Source organism: Pygocentrus nattereri, chromosome 23 (genome assembly GCF_015220715.1).
Source record: "Pygocentrus nattereri isolate fPygNat1 chromosome 23, fPygNat1.pri, whole genome shotgun sequence".
Taxonomy (NCBI): Eukaryota; Metazoa; Chordata; class Actinopteri; order Characiformes; family Serrasalmidae; genus Pygocentrus; species Pygocentrus nattereri.
In genome coordinates, this window is record NC_051233.1 from 33412047 (window position 1) to 33435212 (window position 23166).

The 23166-nt window shown below is 42.8% G+C and overlaps 1 protein-coding gene across 1 annotated transcript; it reads right to left on the reverse strand.

Moving 5' to 3' along the window:
- Window positions 1–3036: 3036 nt before the first annotated feature.
- Window positions 3037–20136, reverse strand: hmgn7 (high mobility group nucleosomal binding domain 7). The gene is made up of 6 exons (XM_017721895.2): window positions 19971–20136; window positions 18514–18540; window positions 18320–18349; window positions 15561–15608; window positions 11678–11785; window positions 3037–4135 (listed from the first exon to the last, which is right to left on the reverse strand). Exons 1-6 carry the CDS (start codon window positions 19983–19985, stop codon window positions 4076–4078), a joined length of 288 nt encoding a protein of 95 aa, XP_017577384.1. The 5' UTR covers window positions 19986–20136; the 3' UTR covers window positions 3037–4075.
- Between the last annotated feature and the right edge of the window lie 3030 nt (window positions 20137–23166).

Below are 23166 nucleotides of genomic sequence, written 5' to 3' on the forward strand. Positions count from 1 at the left end.
AGATTCCCTTGGCTGAGAAGCAACCCCACACATGAATGGTTTCAGGATGCTTTACAGTTGGCATGAGACAAGACTGGTGGTAGCGCTCACCTCGTCTTCTCCGAACAAGCTGTTTTCCAGATGTCCCAATCGGAAAGGGGATTCATCAGAGAAAATGACTTTACCCCAGTCCTCAGCAGTCCACTCCCTGTACCTTTTGCAGAATATCAGTCTGTCCCTGATGTTTTTTCTGGAGAGAAGTGGCTTCTTTGCTGCCCTCCTTGAGACCAGGCCTTGCTCCAAGAGACTCCGCCTCACAGTGCATGCAGATGCACTCACACCTGCCTGCTGCCATTCCTGAGCAAGCCCTGCACTGCTGGTAGCCCGATCCCGTAGCTGAAACACTTTTAAGAGACGGTCCTGGCGCTTGCTGGTCTTTCTTGGGCGCCCTGGAGCCTTTTTGGCAACAATGGAACCTCCTCTCCTTGAAGTTCTTGATGATGCGATAGATTGTTGACTGAGGTGCAATCTTTCTAGCTGCGATACTCTTCCCTGTTAGGCCATTTTTGTGCAGTGCAATGATGACTGCACGTGTTTCTTTAGAGATAACCATGGTTAACAGAAGAGAAACAATGATGCCAAGCACCAGCCTCCTTTTAAAGTGTCCAGTGGTGTCATTCTTACTTAATCATGACAGATTGATCTCCAGCCCTGTCCTCATCAACACCCACACCTGTGTTAATGGAGCAATCACTGAAACGATGTTAGCTGGTCCTCTTAATGCAGGGCTGCAATGAAGTTGAAATGTGTTTTGGGGGATAAAGTTCATTTTCTAGGCAAATATTGACTTTGCAATTAATTGCTGTTAAGCTGATCACTCTTTATAACATTCTGGAGTATATGCAAATTGTCATAAAAACTGAAGCAGTAGACTTTGTAAAAATTAATATTTGTATCATTCTCAAAACTTTTGGCCATGACTGTATATATATATATATAATCTTCTTCTTTTGGCTGCTCCCTTTAGGGGTCGCCACAGCGGATCATCTGCCTCCATCTTGCCCTATCCACTGCCTCCTCTACTTTCACACCAACCATCTCCATGTCCACCTTCACTACATCCATAAACCTTCTCTGAGGTCTACCTCTTCTCCTTCTACCCGGCAGCTCCATCTCCAACATTCTTTGACCAATATATACACTGCTCAAAAAAAAATAAAGGGAACACTCAAATAACACATCCTAGATCTGAATGAATGAAATATTCTCATTGAATACTTTGTTCTGTACAAAGTTGAATGTGCTGACAACAAAATCACACAAAAATCAATGGAAATCAAATGTATTAACCAGTGGAGGCCTGGATTTGGAGTCACACACAAGATTAAAGTGGAAAAACACACGACAGGCTGATCCAACTTTGATGTGATGTCCTTAAAACAAGTCAAAATGAGGGTCAGTACTGTGTGTGGCCTCCACGTGCCTGTATGACCTCCCTACAACGCCTGGGCATGCTCCTGATGAGGTGGCGGATGGTCTCCTGAGGGATCTCCTCCCAGACCTGGACTAAAGCATCCGCCAACTCCTGGACAGTCTGTGGTGCAACGTGGCGTTGGTGGATGGAGTGAGGCATGATGTCCCAGATGTGCTCAATCGGATTCAGGTCTGGGGAACGGGCGGGCCGGTCCATAGCTTCAATGCCTTCATCTGGCAGGAACTGCTGACACACTCCAGCCACATGAGGTCTAGCATTGTCCTGCATTAGGAGGAACCCAGGGCCAACCGCACCAGCATATGGTCTCACAAGGGGTCTGAGGATCTCATCTTGGTACCTAATGGCAGTCAGGCCACCTCTGGCGAGCACATGGAGGGCTGTGTGGCCCCCCAAAGAAATGCCACCCCACACCATTACTGACCCACTGCCAAACCGGTCATGCTGAAGGATGTTGCAGGCAGCAGATCGCTCTCCACGGCGTCTCCAGACTCTGTCACGTCTGTCACGTGTGCTCAGTGTGAACCTGCTTTCATCTGTGAAGATCACAGGGCGCCAGTGGCGAATTTGCCAATCCTGGTGTTCTCTGGCAAATGCCAAGCGTCCTGCACGGTGTTGGGCTGTGAGCACAACCCCCATCTGTGGACGTCGGGCCCTCATACCATCCTCATGGAGTTGGTTTCTAACCGTTTGTGCAGACACATGCACATTTGTGGCCTGCTGGAGGTCATTCTGCAGGGCTCTGGCAGCTCCTCCTGTTCCTCCTTGCACAAAGGTGGAGGTAGCGGTCCTGCTGCTGGGTTGTTGCCCTCCTACGGCCTCCTCCACGTCTCCTGGTGTACTGGCCTGTCTCCTGGTAGCGCCTCCAGCCTCTGGACACTACGCTGACAGACACAGCAAACCTTCTTGCCACAGCTCGCATTGATGTGCCATCCTGGATGAGCTGCACTACCTGAGCCACTTGTGTGGGCTGTAGAGTCCGTCTCCTGCTACCACGAGTGTGAAAGACCACCAACATTCAAAAGTGACCAAAACATCAGCCAGAAAGCAGAAAGGTACTGAGAAGTGGTCTGTGGTCCCACCTGCAGAACCACTCCTTTACTGAGTGAGTCTTGCTAATCACCAGTAATTTTCACCTGTTGTCTGTTCCATTTGCACAACAGCTGTGAAACTGATGGTCAGTGTTGCTTCCTAAGTGGACAGTTAGATTTCACAGAAGTTTGATTTACTTGGAGTTATATCGTCTTGTTTAAGTGTTTCCTTTATTTTTTTTGAGCAGTGTGTGTATATATTTGTCCCATCCTGTCGTCCTGTTGCGGCTGTATTGATTCAATAAAACAATGTGGTGGGTCCACCAGACCACTGAGTAACAAATTCTGTTCTCTGTACAGGAACTTATTCACATTCAGAAAAACATTTGCGCATGATTGTAAAAGTTCATTTAATAATAAAACAAAAAAAAAAAAAAACAAACAAACAAAAAAAGATTACAGAGTCAAAGCGTTTATTCCGTAACGCTGCAGTTTACAAACCAAAACATGCACAGAAAAGACACCGAAACCAAGTCAGTTTGAGGAAAACTCCAATGACTGTTTTATTGAGTGAGATTCAGGGCACGCTACTCTTTCACAGATGAATTTTCAGTGTTAAAAAACTCCCCAAAACATTATTTTTTCCTTTTTTAAATCCCATAATCAAAAAAAGTCCCACACAACTGCACAACCCCCCCACCCTGAACAATCCCCATTAACCGACAACTGTTCATCAGATCGCGTCTGTGGCATGATTCTTTCCAAAGCCAGGAGGCACCTGGAATGTTACGTTTGTTTCATGTAGTTTTCTTGGGTTTTATTTTCAGTATTTTGTAGGATTTGATTCCTCTTTCTCCTCAACAACCACTGTTTTTTGTTTTTGTTTTTAAAAAAGAAAATAAAACAAACCCCCAAATTAAGAACAAACAGGGCACAAACTGCAGGATAAGACCACAATCACTAAGACACACACACACACACACACACACACACACACACACACAACCAGCCACCAATGCAGGTCCAATGCCTCTAACTCCGACACCGGGATACAGACCATCTGCTTTAAAAAAAAAAAAAAAAAAAAAAAATTAAAGAAAAAGAAAGAAAAGGAAAAAAAAAAAAACAAAAAACAAAAAAAAAAAAACAAAAAAACAAACAAAACAAAACTACACCAAAACCCAAAGTCGCCGCCTTTTCACACCTCGTGTTGGAGACAACTTAGATCACGGCTGAAAACCCCCTTCTTTTAGCTTTTTGTTTTTGTGCTAAAAACCTGAACCAGTATTTACAAAATTGTTGATAAAAATATTCCTCTGGTGACAATTGTGGATAGAGGGATCCGTTTGGGGCTCGGAACCTGCTGAAAGAGGGGAGGAAGGGGGGGAGAGAGAGAGAGAGAGAGAGAGAGAGAGAGAGAGAGAGAGAGAGAGAGAGAGAGAGAGAGAGAGAGAGAGAGAGAGAGAGAGGGAGAAGAGTTCGATGGACGGATGGGGGAGGAGAGACAGAGAGCAAGGAGAGAGAGAGAGAGAGAGAGAAAGAGAGAAAAAAAGATGGATGGGTGGGTGGGGCGCTACTCAGCCTTAGTCTCCTCCTTCTCCCCCTCAAGCTCCTCCTCTGGAGTCTTCTCAACCTGCATGGCGACAGAAACAGACCAATCACGTTTCAGCCAGTGTTGCCAGCACCAATCAGAATTACCCTCAGAGTTGCGTTAAAGATGCACGTTCGCTAAAAACGGAAAAATCATATCACTGCATCTCCATTTGTGTCGGTTTTCAGTTGGGCGTAATTTTAAAATGTTGGCCTTTAAGTTTAATAATAAAGGACCTAATGGGGGGGGAGATGGGACGGGATGGACGTCTGGTTCCATTGACTTGCATTGAAAGTACATTCGGCACCATTTTAATGACGCCTTAATGACACTATACGACTTTAAAACAGGCTTCTAAAAAGGAAAGCATCACACACTGAACATCAGTCTGTCACACAATTCCTTGTCTTGTTGTCTTGAGGCGCTCAGACTAGACGACAGAGCAAAGACGGAATAACACACTGAATGAGTTTGGGCTATGAATAAGAACTCAAACTCCCAGAATTCCTCAGATCATATGACACACAGAGCTGAGCTGGACCTGTTTGGGCTTCAATGCGCTGCGGAGTTTAAACTGGGGGTTGATCTGTGGAGAGAAGCGCTGATTCAGTGAAGCTGGAGAAACATTTCACTACAAACTGGCAGCTGAGCTGAAGCTGTAAAGACCCTGAGCTGATCTGGTTCAACACTAAAATCAGGATTTCGGTTCTAATCTGCTGAGTTTCACTCGCAGCTCCTCCGTCTCCTCTCCGCCTGTTTCTCTGATTGGCTGACTGAGCCACTCGCCGAGTGAATCTCTGACGTTCTCTCACTGCAGGACTTGTAAACGGTTTGAGACGTAAATATCAAATGTTTGATCATATCTGAGGGTCTCTGATCACCTCAGAGTTCAATCAAGGGGCTTAAGATTCACTCATCTCTCCGCTCACACTACCAGATCATCAGCGCCATGAGTCTCTTCTGATCAACTTCCCAACCTGAAAACTCACTTCAGATTGTGAGAATTTCTTCCAAAAAGCAAATTGGGGTTAAACTGGGGCAAAATAATTGCGTAGTGGCTGCTCAGCCTGTAGCATTCAGCTAAATTTGAAATGTCAAAATTCTGACCTCCATTTGGTCTGTTTTGTTGAAAATATGTTTGGAAACGTAAAGTCGAATATCCAAAGAATTTGCAATAAAACCAACTTTGAAAATGCCACAATCTCAAGTTCAGCTCGGCTTTTTAAACACTTCCGTACCCGTCAGATTAACCTGAATGTGGTTTTGTTTCAGCCAGTCTGGACGGCATTTCTGACCGTATGTTCTGAGCAGCAGACTTTTGTTATTTGTGGTTTTATTACTATTAATATTTTTAAAGCAACAGAACACAAGAGGTATGTGGTGTTTTAATGTTCAAGTTACAGTTTAATGTTCAGCTCCTTCCTCCTAATTAGAGCTCCTTAACGAGCAGCTTGTTGCTACGTCAGAGTAACGAGCTCCGCCCACTCGCTGCTCAGCCGGCAGTTCGTTCTCCAGCTCCTTACACTAAATTCCCAAACTGTCGTCTCCACTGAGCAGCTTTTCTGTGTTTTACTGGGTCAGTTTTACGGCTCAGTCTGATTTGGTCCGACTCTGAAGATCAGACACGTCTGGCGAATGGTGTTGGGTTCATTTCTGGCTGATTCCAGGTTGTTCAGCTGTTCTTCTGTCACAGCTGCCGACTGAAAAGCTGCTCAGTGGTGACGACAGTTTGGGAATTTAGTGTCATCTCATTTTTAGAGTCGGACCAAAAGTGTCCGTTTTCTGTTTGTGGCAAAGTAAGAAGTAAAAACGTGCAACGGCGTCTCAGTGGAGTGACAGTGTTTGTGAGAAACCCGTGATGTTACGGTGAAACAGCAGCACAGTTAGAACGCCTCTCAACCAATCAGCTCGCGTGGCCGGAACTGACTGGTGTATAAATCACTTCTATGACATATTTTCTCCTATTTTCTGGTCTATACATTTGTTTTTTTATTTTACTGGATTATGTGCTCAATATCTGTTGTTTAAGACCAAAAAAAGATCAAAAAATGGTTCTTTAAACTAAATAAGCTTGATATCCGTAACAACAGCAGAACCCTTTTTGGTGCTTTATAGATCCCTTTTCACAAAAAGTGTAAAATGATGGCTCTTCAGGTTATTTAGTAAAGAAAATGGTGATATATGGAAACATGAACACTCAAAGAACTATGTTTAAAGGGTTCTTTGCATCGTGAAATGGTTCTCTGGAATTAGAGTAGATTCTATAAAGCACCTCAAAGCGTTCTTCTATTGTGACAAGCTTGACACCGTGACAATAGCAGAAGAAAGGGTTCTTACTGTTTACACTGTCTGTACTAAAGAACCCTTGAAGAACCCTCTTTTTTATGAGTGTATAAATAAATGACTTCCCTGGTACAATAAATTGAACAGTTAACATCAATAAATGAAACTGATGACTGAATGAAACAGACGAATGAACAGATTTGATGAATGAATTAAAACAAATGAACAAAACTGACAAACGAATGAATGAAACGGACGAATGAACAGATTTGATGAATGAATTAAAACAAATGAACAAAACTGACAAACGAATGAATGAAACGGACGAATGAACGAACAAAACTGAAAAATGAACAGATTTGATGCATGAATGAAACATGAATAGAACTGACGAATGAATGAAGAGTTCAGACCACATCTTCACCAGATGGCTGTATGTTAAGAAGACTATCTAGAACACGTGTATAACTGTTGCAGCAGAGAAAACCATGAGAACTCTGGCTGTAGTTCTAGGCAGCTTCTGCTGTAAAGCTGGAACGCCAGACTCACTCTGGCGATCAGAGATGAGGAGGAGAAACTGGGGGAGATGGGAGGCGTAAAAACAGAACGTACCAATGGAAATGAATAAGAAACCAGTCAGTTTTACTGAGAATCTTCAGGCGTGGTTCTTTCTCGGCCTGGGACCACATTCCGATGAGTCCTTTACTTCCCATTTTGTAAATGTGAGCATCCTGCCCTCCAGTCCTGGTTTTACTTCATTTGCAGCAGCTGCGAGCTGCCCTATAAGCTGATTCTGACACTGGAAGCAGCGTTTCTCTTATTTTTAGTTAATTAATTTGGTGCTGGGTCGTCTTTTCATCACAGGTTCATTCTTACAGACAAAAAAATCTGAATTTTTAACACACTAAAGTTTTTGTTATGATGTTTTCCTTTTAAACAATTGGCCAAAAAGATGATATATAAATAAATAAATAAAAACAATGGACTCATCATATTAACAGCAATGAAGTGATCATCTCTCTCATGCTCAGTCCGGCTCAGTAACACCTCCAACTTTATATCTCCATTTTTTTCATTTTTCAGTTTTTGGCAATTAAATGCTAAATATATTAATATAGAATACCCATGGTACTACGTAATAAAAATATTGATAATCTTTTTTTTTTCAAAACTGTTTATATTGAATTATTTTGAAATTTGATAAAATTTCTTATGCTAGCCAGCCCTCGTTTTTTCATTGCTCGTCTTATTTAAGCCTAAAAAACAACGGCTAAAACTGTGTTTTGTGAAATAACTTCCAGATTCAGCTCCAGAAAGACTTGATCATTAGCTCGATCACTGACAGGTGCAGAGCAATCATGAACCTGGAGAGCAGGTGTATCACAGCACCGGAGCTAGAAACTCCAGATCAATAGGACACTGAGCTTCAGTCTTCAGATGTCCAGCTCCAGCGTCTACATCTTCAAAAACAAGCTCCAACTTTTCATCGGCTGGTTAAACACAAGACTTTGAACGGGTTTCTTGCACATGGGTTAAACTGTAACATCAACGGTGAATCCACTGAAAAGCGTTTCTGGGCTTTAGATAAAGACGGGTCTGTGAAACTGGCTCCGAGTTTAGTTTAAGCAAAGATCGACGACTCTAATAAAATTTGTTTGTGAATAAATATCGATACAAACTATCAATTAAAAACTTGTGTCCCAATGTTTGTTTAATTCAATAGCATTTCACATTCTGTCAAGAAAAAAAAGCAGGAATAAAAGCTTCAAGACCTGCAATCGAGAACATTTTACGAGGGTTTTATAAAGACAACTAAACCAATTTAGGACAACCTGAAGCACTTGAAATAAGCAGGCCCCAAAGTGTGTTGGATGCAAGCCAGAATTTATGCCACACCGAGTGCGTTTACATGCACTCAATCTGATCATCATCGGATTTCTGCAGTTATCCGATTATTCAAATGGTCGTGGCTGCTTTCTTAGATCACAGTAAAGTCTAGAAGTCTGACAAAGAGGCTGGGTTTGAGCTCAGTAATCAGATTTCTCAGCGCTGTGAGCTCTCACTCTGATTTCTTTCTGATTTCTCAGCGTGAGCTCTTACTCTGATTTCTTTCAGATTTCTCAGCGTGAGCTCTTACTCTGATTTCTTTCTGATTTCTCAGTGTGAGCTCTTACTCTGATTTCTTTCAGATTTCTCAGCGCTGTGAGCTCTCACTCTGATTTCTTTCTGATTTCTCAGCGTGAGCTCTTACTCTGATTTCTTTCAGATTTCTCAGCGTGAGCTCTTACTCTGATTTCTTTCTGATTTCTCAGCGTGAGCTCTTACTCTGATTTCTTTCAGATTTCTCAGCGTGAGCTCTTACTCTGATTTCTTTCTGATTTCTCAGCGTGAGCTCTTACTCTGATTTCTTTCAGATTTCTCAGCGTGAGCTCTTACTCTGATTTCTTTCTGATTTCTCAGTGTGAACTCTTACTCTGATTTCTTTCTGATTTCTCAGTGTGAGCTCTTACTCTGATTTCTTTCAGATTTCTCAGCGTGAGCTCTTACTCTGATTTCTTTCAGATTTCTCAGTGCTGTGAGCTCTTACTCTGATTTCTTTCAGATTTCTCAGCGTGAGCTCTTACTCTGATTTCTTTCAGATTTCTCAGTGCTGTGAACTCTTACTCTGATTTCTTTCAGATTTCTCAGCACTGTGAGCTCTTACTCTGATTTCTTTCAGATTTCTCAGCACTGTGAGCTCTTACTCTGATTTCTTTCAGATTTCTCAGTCTGAGCATGTGCAAAAACAGACGGTACCGGAAATAAGTGAGCAGCAAAACACTTTTGGGGCCAAAACACACGCTTGACGAAGCGAAGGATTTCAATATTCTTCATCTTCTAGATGATGTTTATTCATATTTTCAGATAAAGCGGCGCAGTGTTCAAGTTTTACGTTATGGTTACGTGATGTTTTCTGTGAGTTTATCGGCTGGTTGCAAAGCAGAAATCTGATTACTGTCTGACTCACGTAGACCTGGAGTACCCCCATTACCTGATTACTCAAGGGTACGTAAACACGCTGATCGGATTACTGACAAAATCTGATTTTCTGCAGTTATCAGATTATTAAGTGCATGTGGTGGTGGCAGCATGTTAGTGTGTGTTGCACTGGTACGAGTGGATCAGACACAGCAGTGCTGCTGGAGTTTTTAAACACCGTGTCCACTCACTGTCCACTCTATTAGACACTCCTACCTCGTCAGTCCACCTTGTAGATGTGAAGTCAGAGACGACAGCTCATCTGCTGCTGCACAGTTTGTGTTGGTCATCCTCTAGTCCTTCATCAGTGGTCGCAGGACGCTGCCCACGTCCACACTGTTGGCTGGATGCTTTTGGCTCTCAGTCCAGCAGCGACACGGAGGTGTTTAAAAACTCCAGCAGCTCTGCTGTGTCTGATCCACTCAGACCAGCGCAACACACACTAACACTGGAGCTGATAAAGTGGACAGTGAGCGCAGAACAAGGTGTTATGTCTGATCGGTGTTTGTGTGTTATATAGGTTTCAGTAGTATTGTACCGTCTCTAACCAGCAGAATCAGGTAGAAGTTATGTACAGTATGCAAACATACACTCTGTTCCTAGTAATACTGTGCCTATATCCTGCTTTTTGTGTGCATCTGTAGGGTCTGCCCAGAAAAATAGGTTATAAATCTCAGAGGAACGCAAGATTAAGTGTTTTCAGACTTTCAGCGCTGACGTCTGGTCCAGTCACGTGACCCATTTGGAGTAAAGTACACAGACGGTACACTTTACAAGCCTTTCTTTGGCCACTATTAACACTGTGGGCAGGTTCAACTGCCTCAATCTCAATCTACTATAATGGTTTTCAATCAAGTATGGCTTTACACAGAACCATGAATGCTCAAAGAACTCTGCATGACTATAGGGTTCTTTGCATCATGATAGCTGTAGCTTCATTCAATTGATGGAGAAGGTGCTATAGATGGATCTACATAGAACCTTTAAAAAAAAAAAGATTCAACATAGCACCCAAAATGGTTCTTATATTGTTATGGGAAACCCTTTTAGGTGCTATATAGAACCATTTTCAAAAAAGGTTCTATAAGGACCATCTGTAGCACAGCCAGGCGCATTTCCCACCAATCTGAAGAATGCTTTCATGATGCAAATAACCCTTTAACCATGCAGAGGGTCCTTAGTGTGTTCAAAAACAGTAATATTATGGTTCTCCAATGAGTTTTATTTGTAAAGAAAATGGTTGTATATAGAACCATTAACTCTGTATGATTAAAGGTTCCTTTGCATCATGAAAGGTGTTCTTTGGAATTAGATTAAGTTCTATATAGAACCAAAAAGTGTTCTTCGTTTGTAACAAGCTTGACATTTTTAAAAGGTTCCATATAGAACCATCCACAGCACATTCTACATCACGCAATGGGTTCTTTGGGTGTTCATGGTTCTATAGAGAAACACCCCCCCCCAATTTACAGCACAGTCTACATCAGCCGGTGCAAAGAACCCTTTAACTCATGCAGAGGGCTCTTTGATTGTTCATGACTCGATATGAAACCATTTTCTTTACTAAAAGGACCCTTTGAGCACCATATTTTTAAGTGCATGTTAAAATAAGATTTTTTATAATCTACACCAACAGCACAAACAGTGCATTCAGTGCATTTTACAATTAATGAATCATGCGAATAATTATGCAATAACCAATCCGAATTGGTTAGGCTGCGTTTACACAGCATGTAAAAGTGGCCCAAATCTGATTTGTTTGTTTGGCTGTTTAGATCATCTTTTAAATGTGATCTGTATGCGACATCAGTCTGAACAGATCAGCTCCTAAACCGACCCACATGCACAAAAGAACAGGGCTTTACGCGGCTCGTTCAGACGTAAACAATCACGACTGCCAACGAACGCCAGTCACTCCCGCAGCTTCAGTTTAGCCTTCGCCAGCATCACAGGAGCCATCAAGAAGCTTCAATGACTGACAGCTGGGCTCATCACCCACAATGTGTTCCGAGTTCGCTGTAAAAAGGGCACATTATTCGGCCACAGTCACTTCTCTGAATCGCGTCCTTTAAACTGTTCTTTGATGCTGCAGCCACGGTTTGCGTATCGGATACGGGCCATTTTACCTGCTGTTACATGCGAAATATCTTTTCCTACATGATCACAATGTAAAGAGATTCATTCCCCTTTTTAACAGTACAGCAGATCATCCACTGCCCTGAAACACCGTGACTGCTTCTACGTGTACGTCTCCGTGTGTGCATGTGGTGTATCTACACATACCTCATTAGTCTTGGTCTCTCCGTTTTCTGACTGGTTCTCGTCCTTGTTCTCCTCAGCCTTTGCCTTTGTCTTCTTGTCCTCCTTTTTATCGTTCACTTCTTTCTCTTTCTATCAAACACACATCGAGAGAATAAGAGGGAAATTAATTCTGGCCATGTAGATTATGTATCTGTGAGAGAGGGAAGATTTGCCATAAAAAAAAACCTTCTATAGCAATTATCATTTTTCCATGATCTGAAGATGCCTACAGCTGTGCCATAAAATCCAATTACATTAAACGTAGTGATGTTATAGCTGAAGTTTGGGGGGAGAAGCATGGCTGAATCTCCTCCATCTTCCAAACTAACGCCCTATAAATTCACATCCTCATCTTCTCATCTGTTCCCGTGACAAAGGGTTCGCAGTCCCCACCGCCAGCCCTCCTCCTCCCTGTTCCTTAGTCCTACTACGGCTATGAGGGAGTCCAGCCTTCTGGCTACAGACACAAGTTGCCAGAACTCCAGCCCACATTCTCAGAGTTCTTCCCCCTCCCTCAATCAGTCTTCCCTCATACTACCACCACCATGCTAAAGCCTGGAGCCTTTAGAAGTAAAGGCTAATCCCTGACTACAGCCGGAAAACAGGATCAGAGATAAGTAATAAAGCACATTTTATTCAGAATTATAATGGGGCCTTTAAAAATGTGAATTTTGCATTATTTTCTCTACTAAAGTCTTAACTGCATTAGGAAAACTGAAAGCATGTTTTTCCAAAAGGCATCTATAACTGAACTGCAGAGTGACTCACTATAACGATGGAAATAGAGGATAAAATTGATAATCACCATTTTTTAAAAGTACACTCTTAAAAAGATGGTTCTTCAGAAGTTCTTTAGAAAAAAATGGTTCTATATAGAACCATGAAGACTCAAAGAAACCACTGCATGAATGTGCTGTATATGGTTCTATATGGAATCTTCTGTAGCTCACCCAAATGGGTTCTTCTACTGTTACTAGCTTGACTAACAAAAGAACCCTTTTGAAGAAAGGATCTATAAAGAACCATCTACAGCACATTCTCCATCATGCAGTGGGTTCTTTGGGTGTTTATGGTTCTATATAGAACACTTCTTTTCTAAAGAACCATCTTTTTTATTTTGGATATCGTCCAGCCCACGTCCACTTTTGGATTAGGCAACAACAGCGATGACAGCTTATAGGCAAATTTGCATAGTTAATTTATTCAGGAGTTGTACTCTTTTGAACTATATCCAATCTTATGTCAGAGGTCTTTAATTAAAAGTTCAATAAAGGTCCAGTCAAAGAAAATTCTCTCAAGCAAAGACCCAAACATCATAACGTCTAACTTACATATGACTCAGTGCCACGTACTGTTTACTGAAGTAGCCGAGCAGGAATATCAACGTCTTACGCAGTCAACAACTGAATATCTGATCAAATAGAGTTCAATTCAGTCACATTTCAACAACATTGATCAGTTTTCTCTTTAGAGTACAACGACTGCTGCGTCTCGCCTTGTCCCTCCCGTGTGGCGTCACTCACTCGAGTCGCAGCGCTCATCGTAATGCACAGATCTGATTGGCTGAGTAGCGTCATGTGCGATTTACGACGCATGCAATTGGTCTGAGGTTCCCGGGCCGCTAACCCAGTGCCGTAATGACTAGAAAAGTTACGCCGATTAAAATAGGACCACCCTGTTGAAATTCGATAATTTGGTTACAGACCCAGGCCTGCACAGAACAGTGTCTGGGTCCGGACTTGGGTCTCGTTCCACCTATTAGTGACCTCTGTTTACATGTCATGCTGCCTCTCATACCATCCTGTCTTGTGTATTTTGATGTATTGACTGTTGTGCCTGTACTGTAAGTTAGTGTCCTCTGTAATCGCACCGCTGTAAGTTCTGAACAGTAATTTAGTGAACTTTACTGCACTGTTGCACATTTACTATACTGACTGCACTGTAATTCAATGCGATATGGCCTTGTTTAGCGGCACTACTGTGGGTTTACTGTAGTGAAATAAACTTTACTGCACTGTCTTGTTAAACTGCACTGTTGCGTACCAGAGTCTGGGTGCAGAGAGAGGGCGGACTGACAGGACTTAAGCTTTTCAGAAAAGTTGGAGGATAAGCGCTGCAAAATCGCATCAATACGACTCTGTGCTACATCTTGCAACGCGAGTGATCAAACAGGCTTAGGATCCGGCCCTCGTTTCAACCCAGACCTTCTAAAAAAGCCTTTATGGCACAAAATGTTTCGTTTTTTGTTAATTAAGAGAAAGTTTATAAACTATGTGAAATGAAAATGTGTAACATCTTGTCGTCCAATGGTTAAAATAAATATGAAAATGAATCATGTGGACAGGGTTTTCTCTGAGGAGCGAGCGGGAAATCGACGTCCTGTTTACTGATTATGCTGCTATTTAACATATTTTACCGCATTATCTTGCTTAACTGCACTACATGAAGTCTATGGACTTCCTATTAAGGCTGAAGGATTTTAGAAAATATCTAACTGCAATTTTTCTGACTAACATTGCAACTGCAATTTTTTTTTAGGCCAAGACCAACAGAATATCAACCTTTTTTGGCTGACCTGTAGCCATTAAACTCTAACTCCTCCCTCACTGTACAACAACTTAGAGGTGCAATAATTTGAACCGTTTTATACAGTTTCATATTTATTATCACAGCCACCACCACAACCATATGTACCACAACTTGTACATATTGGAGATTTTTTGTCTTAAATGATTAAAGTGTTTATTCTTATAAACAAACACACACTTTCTAAGCCGATTCTCCCTCAGGGTCGCGGGGGGGTGCTGGAGCCCATCCCAGCGGTCACTGGGCGGAAGGCAGGATACACCCTGGACAGGTCGCCAATCCATTGCAGGGCAGACAGACAGACAGGCACATTGCCTCACACCCAGGGGCAATTTAGCACGTCCAATTGGCCTGACTGCATGTCTTTGGACTGTGGGAGGAAACCGGAGAACCCGGAGGAAACCCACGCAGACACGGGGAGAACAAGCAGACTCCACACAGAGAGGACCCCGGTCACCCAGCCCGGGGAATCGAACCCAAGGGGAAGTGAGGCTCAACCCCTGAGCGCAGTGTGCCAAACTGCCAGTAACTCGTGGTTGTGATGTCACAACACATGGAGGTTTGGTTGCCTCTGATTGGTCAAACTCATCTACAGGCAGTTCACAATCTCCTACGAGGATCAGTTTCCCTTCTTAGAAACTTTAAACATCATTTTTACTAATTTACACACACAAAAATGGTTCTTCAAGGGTTCTTTAGTAAAGACCCTGGTTCTATATGAACGCTTAGTGACGCATTTGTACGCTTAAATGGTTCTTTGCATGGGAACAGTTCTTCAGGATGATGGAAAATGTGCCATGTGGCTCTAGATCACACCAAAATGTTCTTGTATTGTTACAAGCCTGATATCAGAATAGCAGAAACCTTTCGGCGCTGTAAAGAACCACACAGAACATTCTCCATCTGAAGAACCGTTTCAGCAACCGTTTTTTTTTCAAGCTACTATTTTTGCAAAAGCTGCAGATCTTGCGATTTGAAAGTTCTCAAATTGCAATTTCGATATAGCAATAATTAATCTTTCAACCCTGCATGATGTAATTTAGCACACTAATGCTACGTTTTCTCAAATCAATCAACCTTTATTTAATCTCGGAGAACACTGAATCTCATCTACAGTGCTGCCGAGTAATTACACTCGTTCACTCATGCCAGGTGGTTTTGTAAACACTGGTGGAGACTTGTTCGTACATCAAGGCCCCGGAACAATATTATTTAACTCCACTCCACACTGTATATGGCTGGGAAATAAAAACATTCCTTTTGATCCTGATCTTCTTACCTTGGGTGTTTTCTTGGGTTTGGGTTCAGGTTTAGCAGGAGCTGGTTTCTACGAGAAACAAAGGCAATTCATTCAACCATCAAAAAAGGATCATTACAGCACTGAAAGAAAACTACGGCCAATCAAAACAGGATCCATCTCATCCAGAACATGGAATTCTTGTGTACTAGATGGACTGCTGAGTCAGGCCCAGTCCCATTTCTTATTTTCACCCCTACCCCTTGTTTCTAAGCATCTCCTTCGGGCTTAGAACCAAGTTACAGGGCAGTGGTTGAGATCTTCCCTCTGAAATGAGACCCTCTAATAAAAGAGCATCACTTCATTATCAGCTACTAGCGCCGCTCTGTAGGCGACCCTGCCCGTCTGCAGGGACAGCAGAGGAGGGGAAAGTTCAGCTCCTCACTGCTGGGCTTTAGTTACATTTAGGGATCAGACGCCTTCAAAGAGGGGGGCAGTTATTTATTATCACCCCCCCTAATTCTTCAGTTATACGAAGCTGAAGTCAGATATTCTCCAGATTCTCGTTCGAATTTTCCCGTTCCACCTTAAATGGAGCAGCAGTTCTGATGCCGGAGGTGCCAGAATGTAACTGCTGTACCATTTAAGGTGGAACGGGACATTTAGCAAACTAACTACAGAGACATCAGCTCAATCAATTTGTGCTTGTTATGAAGAAAAGAACCACAACATACAAACAACATGAAACTAAGATAAAATGATTATCGTAATTTAACATCGAACATTTTCACGTTTGTGGGTTTCTTTGATCTTGTTTTTTGTTCTCGTAACAAAAAAACCCCACAATTCGTCCTACTCCGTTTCACCCCTCGCCCCTACCACTTAGCTGAACCCCTGTTCGGCGTGTTCATGCCGGGGGGTGGGGTGTCCCAATTCTCGTTGAGATAGAGGAGGAGGGTGAAGTGTTGGGGCTACATGACCCAGCAAACAGGTTTTTCAGACTCCAAACGGAGAGACACGAGAAACCTGCGAGACGGCTGAGCAAGAGACCAAAGAAACCCACATATATGAGCATTTTCTCTATTAAAATTACGATAACCATTGTTTTTATCTTGGTTTAATGTAGTTTCAGCATATTTTTGTTTTTTTCTTCATAACAAACATAAAAAATACTGGCAGCGTTAACATCTCGGTAGCTAGTTGGCTAAAATTCCCGTTCCACCTTAAATAATCCAGCAGTTCTGACACCTGAAGCACCAGAATGTAAGTGCTGCTCCGTTTAAGATGGAACGGGAAAAGTCGAACAAGAATCTGGAGAATCTCTGACTTCAGCTTCACATCACTGAAGAATTAGGGGTGGGTGATAATAAATAACTGCCCCCCTCTTTGAAGGCGTATGATGCCTAAATGTAACAAAACGTGACCCCCTTCCCCTGGACACGAACATGCAAAACGGAGGGGTAGGGCTAAGTGGAAGGGGTGAGGGGTGAAATGGGACTGGACCCAAGACTGGATCTCGGCTGTACTGTTCTGACCCAGAACCCAGACGTGTTCTGACCCAGAACCCAGACGTTTTCTGACCCATCCTGTGTTGGAAAGTGTTCCAGCACTACAATCAACCAGACAGGCATCGTCAGTCTGAGTGATGCTTTCTTTTCATCCTCATTGGGTCTCAGTCTGCATGAGCTACATGGATGTAAGCTGCACTGTATTAAAGAGCATTCGACTGATTATAACGGATCACAACAATATTCAAACTGTACTATCATTTTTTTTAAGAGCCAGAATCTAAGAGTCCTATGCAACAGTTCAGGATGCCCATCAAATCAGGCCTTGTTGAATTTCTAAGCAAAAATAAGCTAACAAATCCTCTAAAAGAGAAAATTCTGGATATTTCAAGGCACGATTAGTGTTTATTTACCACGTTTTATATTTGTGGACCACAAAAACTCAAGATCTTCTTGCTTTTCTAAGTGAAAACAAGTTAACATCCTCTAAAGAGAACATTTCTGTGTATTTTATTGTGGAACTACTGTGTATTTATTAGATTTGACACCATGGAACACAAGAACTTAATAAAAACATACATAAATATAAAAAACAAACTCAGGCACGTGCAGATTAATGCACAAACGAAAACTGTGCATTAAAACCAGAAGAAAAATGCAACGTTTGAATCTATATTCAATTTTCCATACATAATTTCTTTGAAAGTGGTCAAACTTTTAGATGCGACTGTATCTGTACAAATATTAACAAATTAATTCATGAATACCAAATTATAAGCCCTACTTTCTATTCAGAGCAAACTTTCCTGTAAAAGTGTAAAAGCTAAATCAAAGCAATAAAAGCTCAGATTTCAGTATCTAATAGATTTATACTATTTTATTTATTTATTTTGTTGCAGATGGACATTATTAATGCTCCTGGACCAGCGTTTCTCAGTCAGGGCCATTTATTGCCTCCTTACTGCAGTTTGTTTTTTTACTGCTCTTATACACCAGATGCACATCTTTAGCTCATTATCAAGCCCTCACTACACCAAATAAAGCACATTCACGCAGGAAAGGGGAATCTAAAGACTGCTACGTCCTAAATTAAAGAAAGTGAAGTTGAGCTATAGAGGAAAAAGTCTCGTCTTGGTGACAGCGCCCCCTTGTGTGTGGATACATATGAAATCGGGTTGTGTGCAGAGGCCGTGTACCTCATAGTTACGTGACTCACTTCACAGCCACATGCGGCTTTTATGTGCGTTAGTGGAAGGAAAAGGGGAAAAACCTGAAGGCGGATAAGATACTTACTGCAGATAACCTGGCAGACCTTCTCTGAGGCTATGAAGGCAAAACACAGGGTTACGTTAGGCGTGACAGGGTGAGCACAGGTATCACTGAACAGCAGAGCTCCTATTCCTCTCACAGCAGGACTTTTATTATGAATTTTATCACTTTAAAACTTTATTTTGAGCCTTTTTATTCATTCTTAATTTCGCTTTTACCTCCTCCTTGACCTCTCCATCGGTTCCCTGCAAATACACAAACACAGAAACACCAGTCATGTGCTTTGGCGGTTCTTCGGTAAAGGGAACGGTTCTATTTAGAACCGTGAGTTCTGTGTAGAACCATTTGGAGCTTACATGTTTTTGGCACGGCGAAACTGTTCTTCAGTCTGGTGGGAAACGTGGTGTGTGTGTGGTCATAAAACCATATAAAACACCATTTCACACCATGCAGAGAACATTTACGCACGAAACGGTTCCTTCTAGAACTCATGGTTCTATGCAGAACCACTGCCTTTACCGTGCAAGTGTAACAGTTACAAAAGAACCTGAAAATAGAGACTTTTATAAGTATTTTGTGTTTATTTAAAGCTGTACACTCCTACAATAACTGTGGAGCAAGTTTGAGAATGTTGTGACAGCTTTTTAAAGCAGTTGGCAGCGATTTCTGCTGCATTTTGTGACTTGAAAAGCGAAGAAAATGATGTTCATGAAGCACAACAATAACACAAACGTGCTGTTTTGACGTTGGCCTCCCAAATTCAGCCGCACACGCGAGTACTGGGCTTGTAAAGCAACGAAACAAACCACCAAAAGCTCGAAATGAAAAGGTGGGGAGACCATCACAGCAGGGAAACCAAGTCGTGGGGAAGTCGTGTGCAGGTCGTGGAGAAGTCGTGGGCTCGTCTAAACCCGGCCCCACAGCGTCGTGCTGATTAGAAACACTTTTTAAACGCGGCCTATTCCCGCACAACCCGTTTGTTTTGAGCACAGCAGGTTATCTAACCGGGAGTGAACGCGCAGGTTTATGTGCGCCGATTCCGCACGGAGACATTTCGCGGCGGAGGCTCAACTCCTTTCCTCCAAAGGGGGAGGGGCGCGAATCGGAGCGCCTCTCCGGCGCCATCTGGCGGCAAGAAGGCGTCATGACACGCCCGTCGTCCACGGCGAACAAAGAAAACGTTTTAAAATTCTATATTAACGCGACGCCCTCCGAGCGAAATCGATGCGGTTTCCGAAATTGGGATCGTCGCCGTATTTTTTCGCGCCCCTTCGACGGCGGTTCGCGCCCTATCGCGCTTATAATCCGCCGCTTTTTCCGCGCAGCTGCCTTCGAGATGGAACAGGAGCGAGGGAAGTGTACAGCAGCATGGCTGCGGCTACACGGGCATGGAGATCTCACTACTCCTGCCCACAGCCGAGCTGGAGAAAGCGCTGCCCGAGGAGAAAACAAAACGTCTCCCTATTCGCGCCGCGGTCGAGGAAAAATACGGCGATTTGTCAGAAAAATCCTAAAAATAACGACGCTTCAATCTCCGCCGACAGATTCTAGAAAAGTCGAAGGGATTTTTATGAAAAAAAAAAATCGCTCGTTGTCTCGAGGGCTTCCTAATTCCACGACTGATTTGTGAGGGACAAAAGTGTATCCGCATGCTGTGCTCGGCTTTTCTACATACCTTTCTCTTGGGCATGTTGACTTTTGGATAAATGTTCTCCTTTTACGCGAAACTAACAGGCTAACGTTCACAGTTCGGAGTTCCCAGATGAGGGAGAGACTGCCGTCCGCTATGCACTAATTCTGTAGTAAACAGTGAAGCTGGGCTACATTAGAGCCAGTGGTTGAATGGGGGGGAGGGGGCGCGGCCGAACGGTGATTGACGTAGGGCTCGGCCAATCAGAGGCGGCCTCCGCTCGCCTCAGACGAGCCACTCCGAGCTCGTGCTGCGTTTTAGGCGCGAAATCCTGAGGAGGAGAAGAAGGAGCGTTGGAAAAGTCTCTCGACATTTTCCTCCAGGGGGAGAAAAGGAGAAAACAACAGCAACGAGCGTCGCTTCTCTGCTCGAAACGGGCAGACGGAGTCGATATTTCAGTCTTTATCACACAGAACACAAGTCAGCTGGTATATTTGGTCGAATGGGGATTTAAAACCAGGCAAACACACCTCTGCATGTCACGGAGAGGAAGCCCGGTGTACTGTCACATTGGCATCATCATGGCGGAAACAGTTGTTGTCCAATAAACCGTCAGGGTGCAGAGGGACGCTTCCCGTCATTCAGCGTTAAAGGGGAATTCCATCGATTTTTCAAAATCCCTTAAAAAAAAACAACAGTCGCGTCTCAATTGCGCACTTAATCCTAATAGTAGCTCGTGTTTGAGTGTGTAGTATGCAGCACAGTCACACATGTCAAAGTTGAGTGCACTCAAAAACCCGCAATGCACACTTGGGCTGCGTCCCACTTGTGTACCACTCACTAATGCCATACAGCATATACTGCATACTAACCTTAATAGTATGAGCTCGACAGGTTAGTACACACAATATTAACAGGCTGCACCATTCTTACTAACAGGAAGTGACGAACCGTTGCTATGACGACGCGCTTCTCAGAGCTAGACTCTGAAGGCTATTTAGAAAATTAATGCGCGTTCACAAATTTCTTACATAAACGCTAACAAATGGCATTTTTTTTACAGAATATTTTACAAAACTCACCACTTTATGCACCACTTCTGGTTAGACTGGTTCTAAGTAACTTACACATTGTGGATTTTTGGGTAAACTCAAATTTGACACTTGTGACTATGCTACATGCTCAAACACTCAAAGTGACCCTTATTAGTCCCACAAAGGGGAAATTTCACCTCTGCATTTAACCCATCTGTGAAGTGAAACACCACAAACACACTAGGGGGCAGTGAGCACACCAACCCAGAGCGGTGGGCAGCCCTATCCGCAGCGCCCAGGGAGCAGTTGGGGGTTAGGTGTCTTGCTCAAGGACACCTCAGTCACGTAATGTCAGCTCTGGGGATCAAACTGGTGATCTTCCGGTTACAGAGCTGGTTCTCTAACCTCCAGCCCATGACTGCCACTTATTAAGTGCACAATTGGGACGCAGTGTTGGATCCAGATGGATCCAAACCACAATCCAACGGGAATCGGGAAGGGAGGAGCTTCTTGCGTCTGGAAAATTCTGAAAAAATGGTGGATGTTAATATTTTGTGTACTAACCTGTCGAGCTCATACTATTAAGGTTAGTACGCAGTATGTACTGTATAGTATTGGTGTGTGGTACACAATTGGGATGCAGCCTGTCATTCAAAAGGGGGTTCATATCAAATAGTTAATTGCAGAGAAACTTGCAGACTGAGATTCCTTACAGTGGTGGTGATCGGAACCAGGACGGGTGATGTCAACGACTGAAATATAGCCATTTTATTTACTAGCCAGACACAAGTGAACTTACTTGAGTTCTATACATTGTGTTAGTGATGGTTAAAAACAATTATTATTTTCTTTTGGAAACTATTTTGCCTCACAGCAACTTGCAGCTACTCCTCTGCCCTGAATACGTCTTTATCCTGATAGCAAGAGGATGGTGGACCACTGTCGGCCTACTGATGGCACATCTGGTGGTCAACTGCCGTTTTGCTCAGCATTTTCCGGGTGGTCCACTGGAGGTTAAGCAGAGTATTAGACAAAAATCCACTTATCATCCCCAGTCAGTGGGATGCCGACCTTATTAAGCCTGCGGACCGATGTACACTCGTTGTCTGGGGAGAAACATGTCTTAGGCCAACCCTGCTAAAAGGAACAGCAGGTTCACCAGCAGACCAGCATCCAAAACATAACAAATGCTGGCGTATGCTGGTTTTTCTAGCAGGGAAAACTAATATAAAACAATGTCAAACGTCAGGCACCAAATTTATCGCCAATTTTATGCAGGTAAAACCTTTCTGTGATGTGCACACAACCCTTCAGACGTCTGCCTCTGTATGTATCCCACCACCCTCAAGATAAAAAATAAATTTTAGGCCAAAATCTTCTCAAAACTATCGTCAGATTTCAGGCAGCATGTTCACTTATAACCATTTCATTAAGGAACTTTCTGTGAGGGAGCTTTTAAAAGTAGAAAATCACCACATATCACATATCACCACCACTGTGAACAGTTCTGAGTCAGTTCATTTCTCTAGAAAGGTGCATTCCCAGTGGTGGACAGTAACTGACTAAAAGTAATTAGTTTCTGTACTTTAGTATTTTTGGTGTATCTGTACTGAAGTTTATTAGTAGCTGAAACCAACAAGATTGTCAATTTGTTGTGGTTACATACCAATCAAAACCTGTTAAAATGTCAAGTGGAGATTAAATGATCCTTAATTTTAAAGTGTATTGCTACTGTAGCTTCTACCCCATTACCAAACGGCACCGGAGCACCACGCTGAAACAGAGCAGAATCCCTATGTGACAGAATTAGCACTGCAGTACATGTAATTAGTTTCTGTACTTTAGTATTTTTGGTGTATCTGTACTGAAGTTTCTCCGTTCTGGGCGTCTTTTTCCTTTCAATCCACTACATTTCAGAGTCTAATATCCGACTTTTTCCTCCTACATTTTGAGAAATCTGTCGTTCCTTTTGGTTTCTGTGTGTATAAAAACGCAGCGTCAAAATGAAAAAAGCGCAAGGCAAGAACAAAAATCGGGGCACAGCGGTCACTTTGTTTCCTATTAAAAGACTGGTTTACCAAGAGAGACGCTGGAGGATTTTCACCTAAAATGACTTCATGAAGCCAGTCTGGTTATAAAAATGATAACAGGACATCAGAGCCAGAATTCCTCTTTTAGTACTTTTACTTTATACTTAAGTACATTTG

Coding starts and splice junctions, on each gene's coding strand:
- hmgn7 (XM_017721895.2), bottom strand. Junction 18,350..18,513: donor ATGGAGAGGTCAAGGAGGAG/GTAAAAGCGAAA, acceptor TTGCCTTCATAG/CCTCAGAGAAGGTCTGCCAG. Junction 4,136..11,677: donor GAGAGACCAAGACTAATGAG/GTATGTGTAGAT, acceptor GTCGCCATGCAG/GTTGAGAAGACTCCAGAGGA.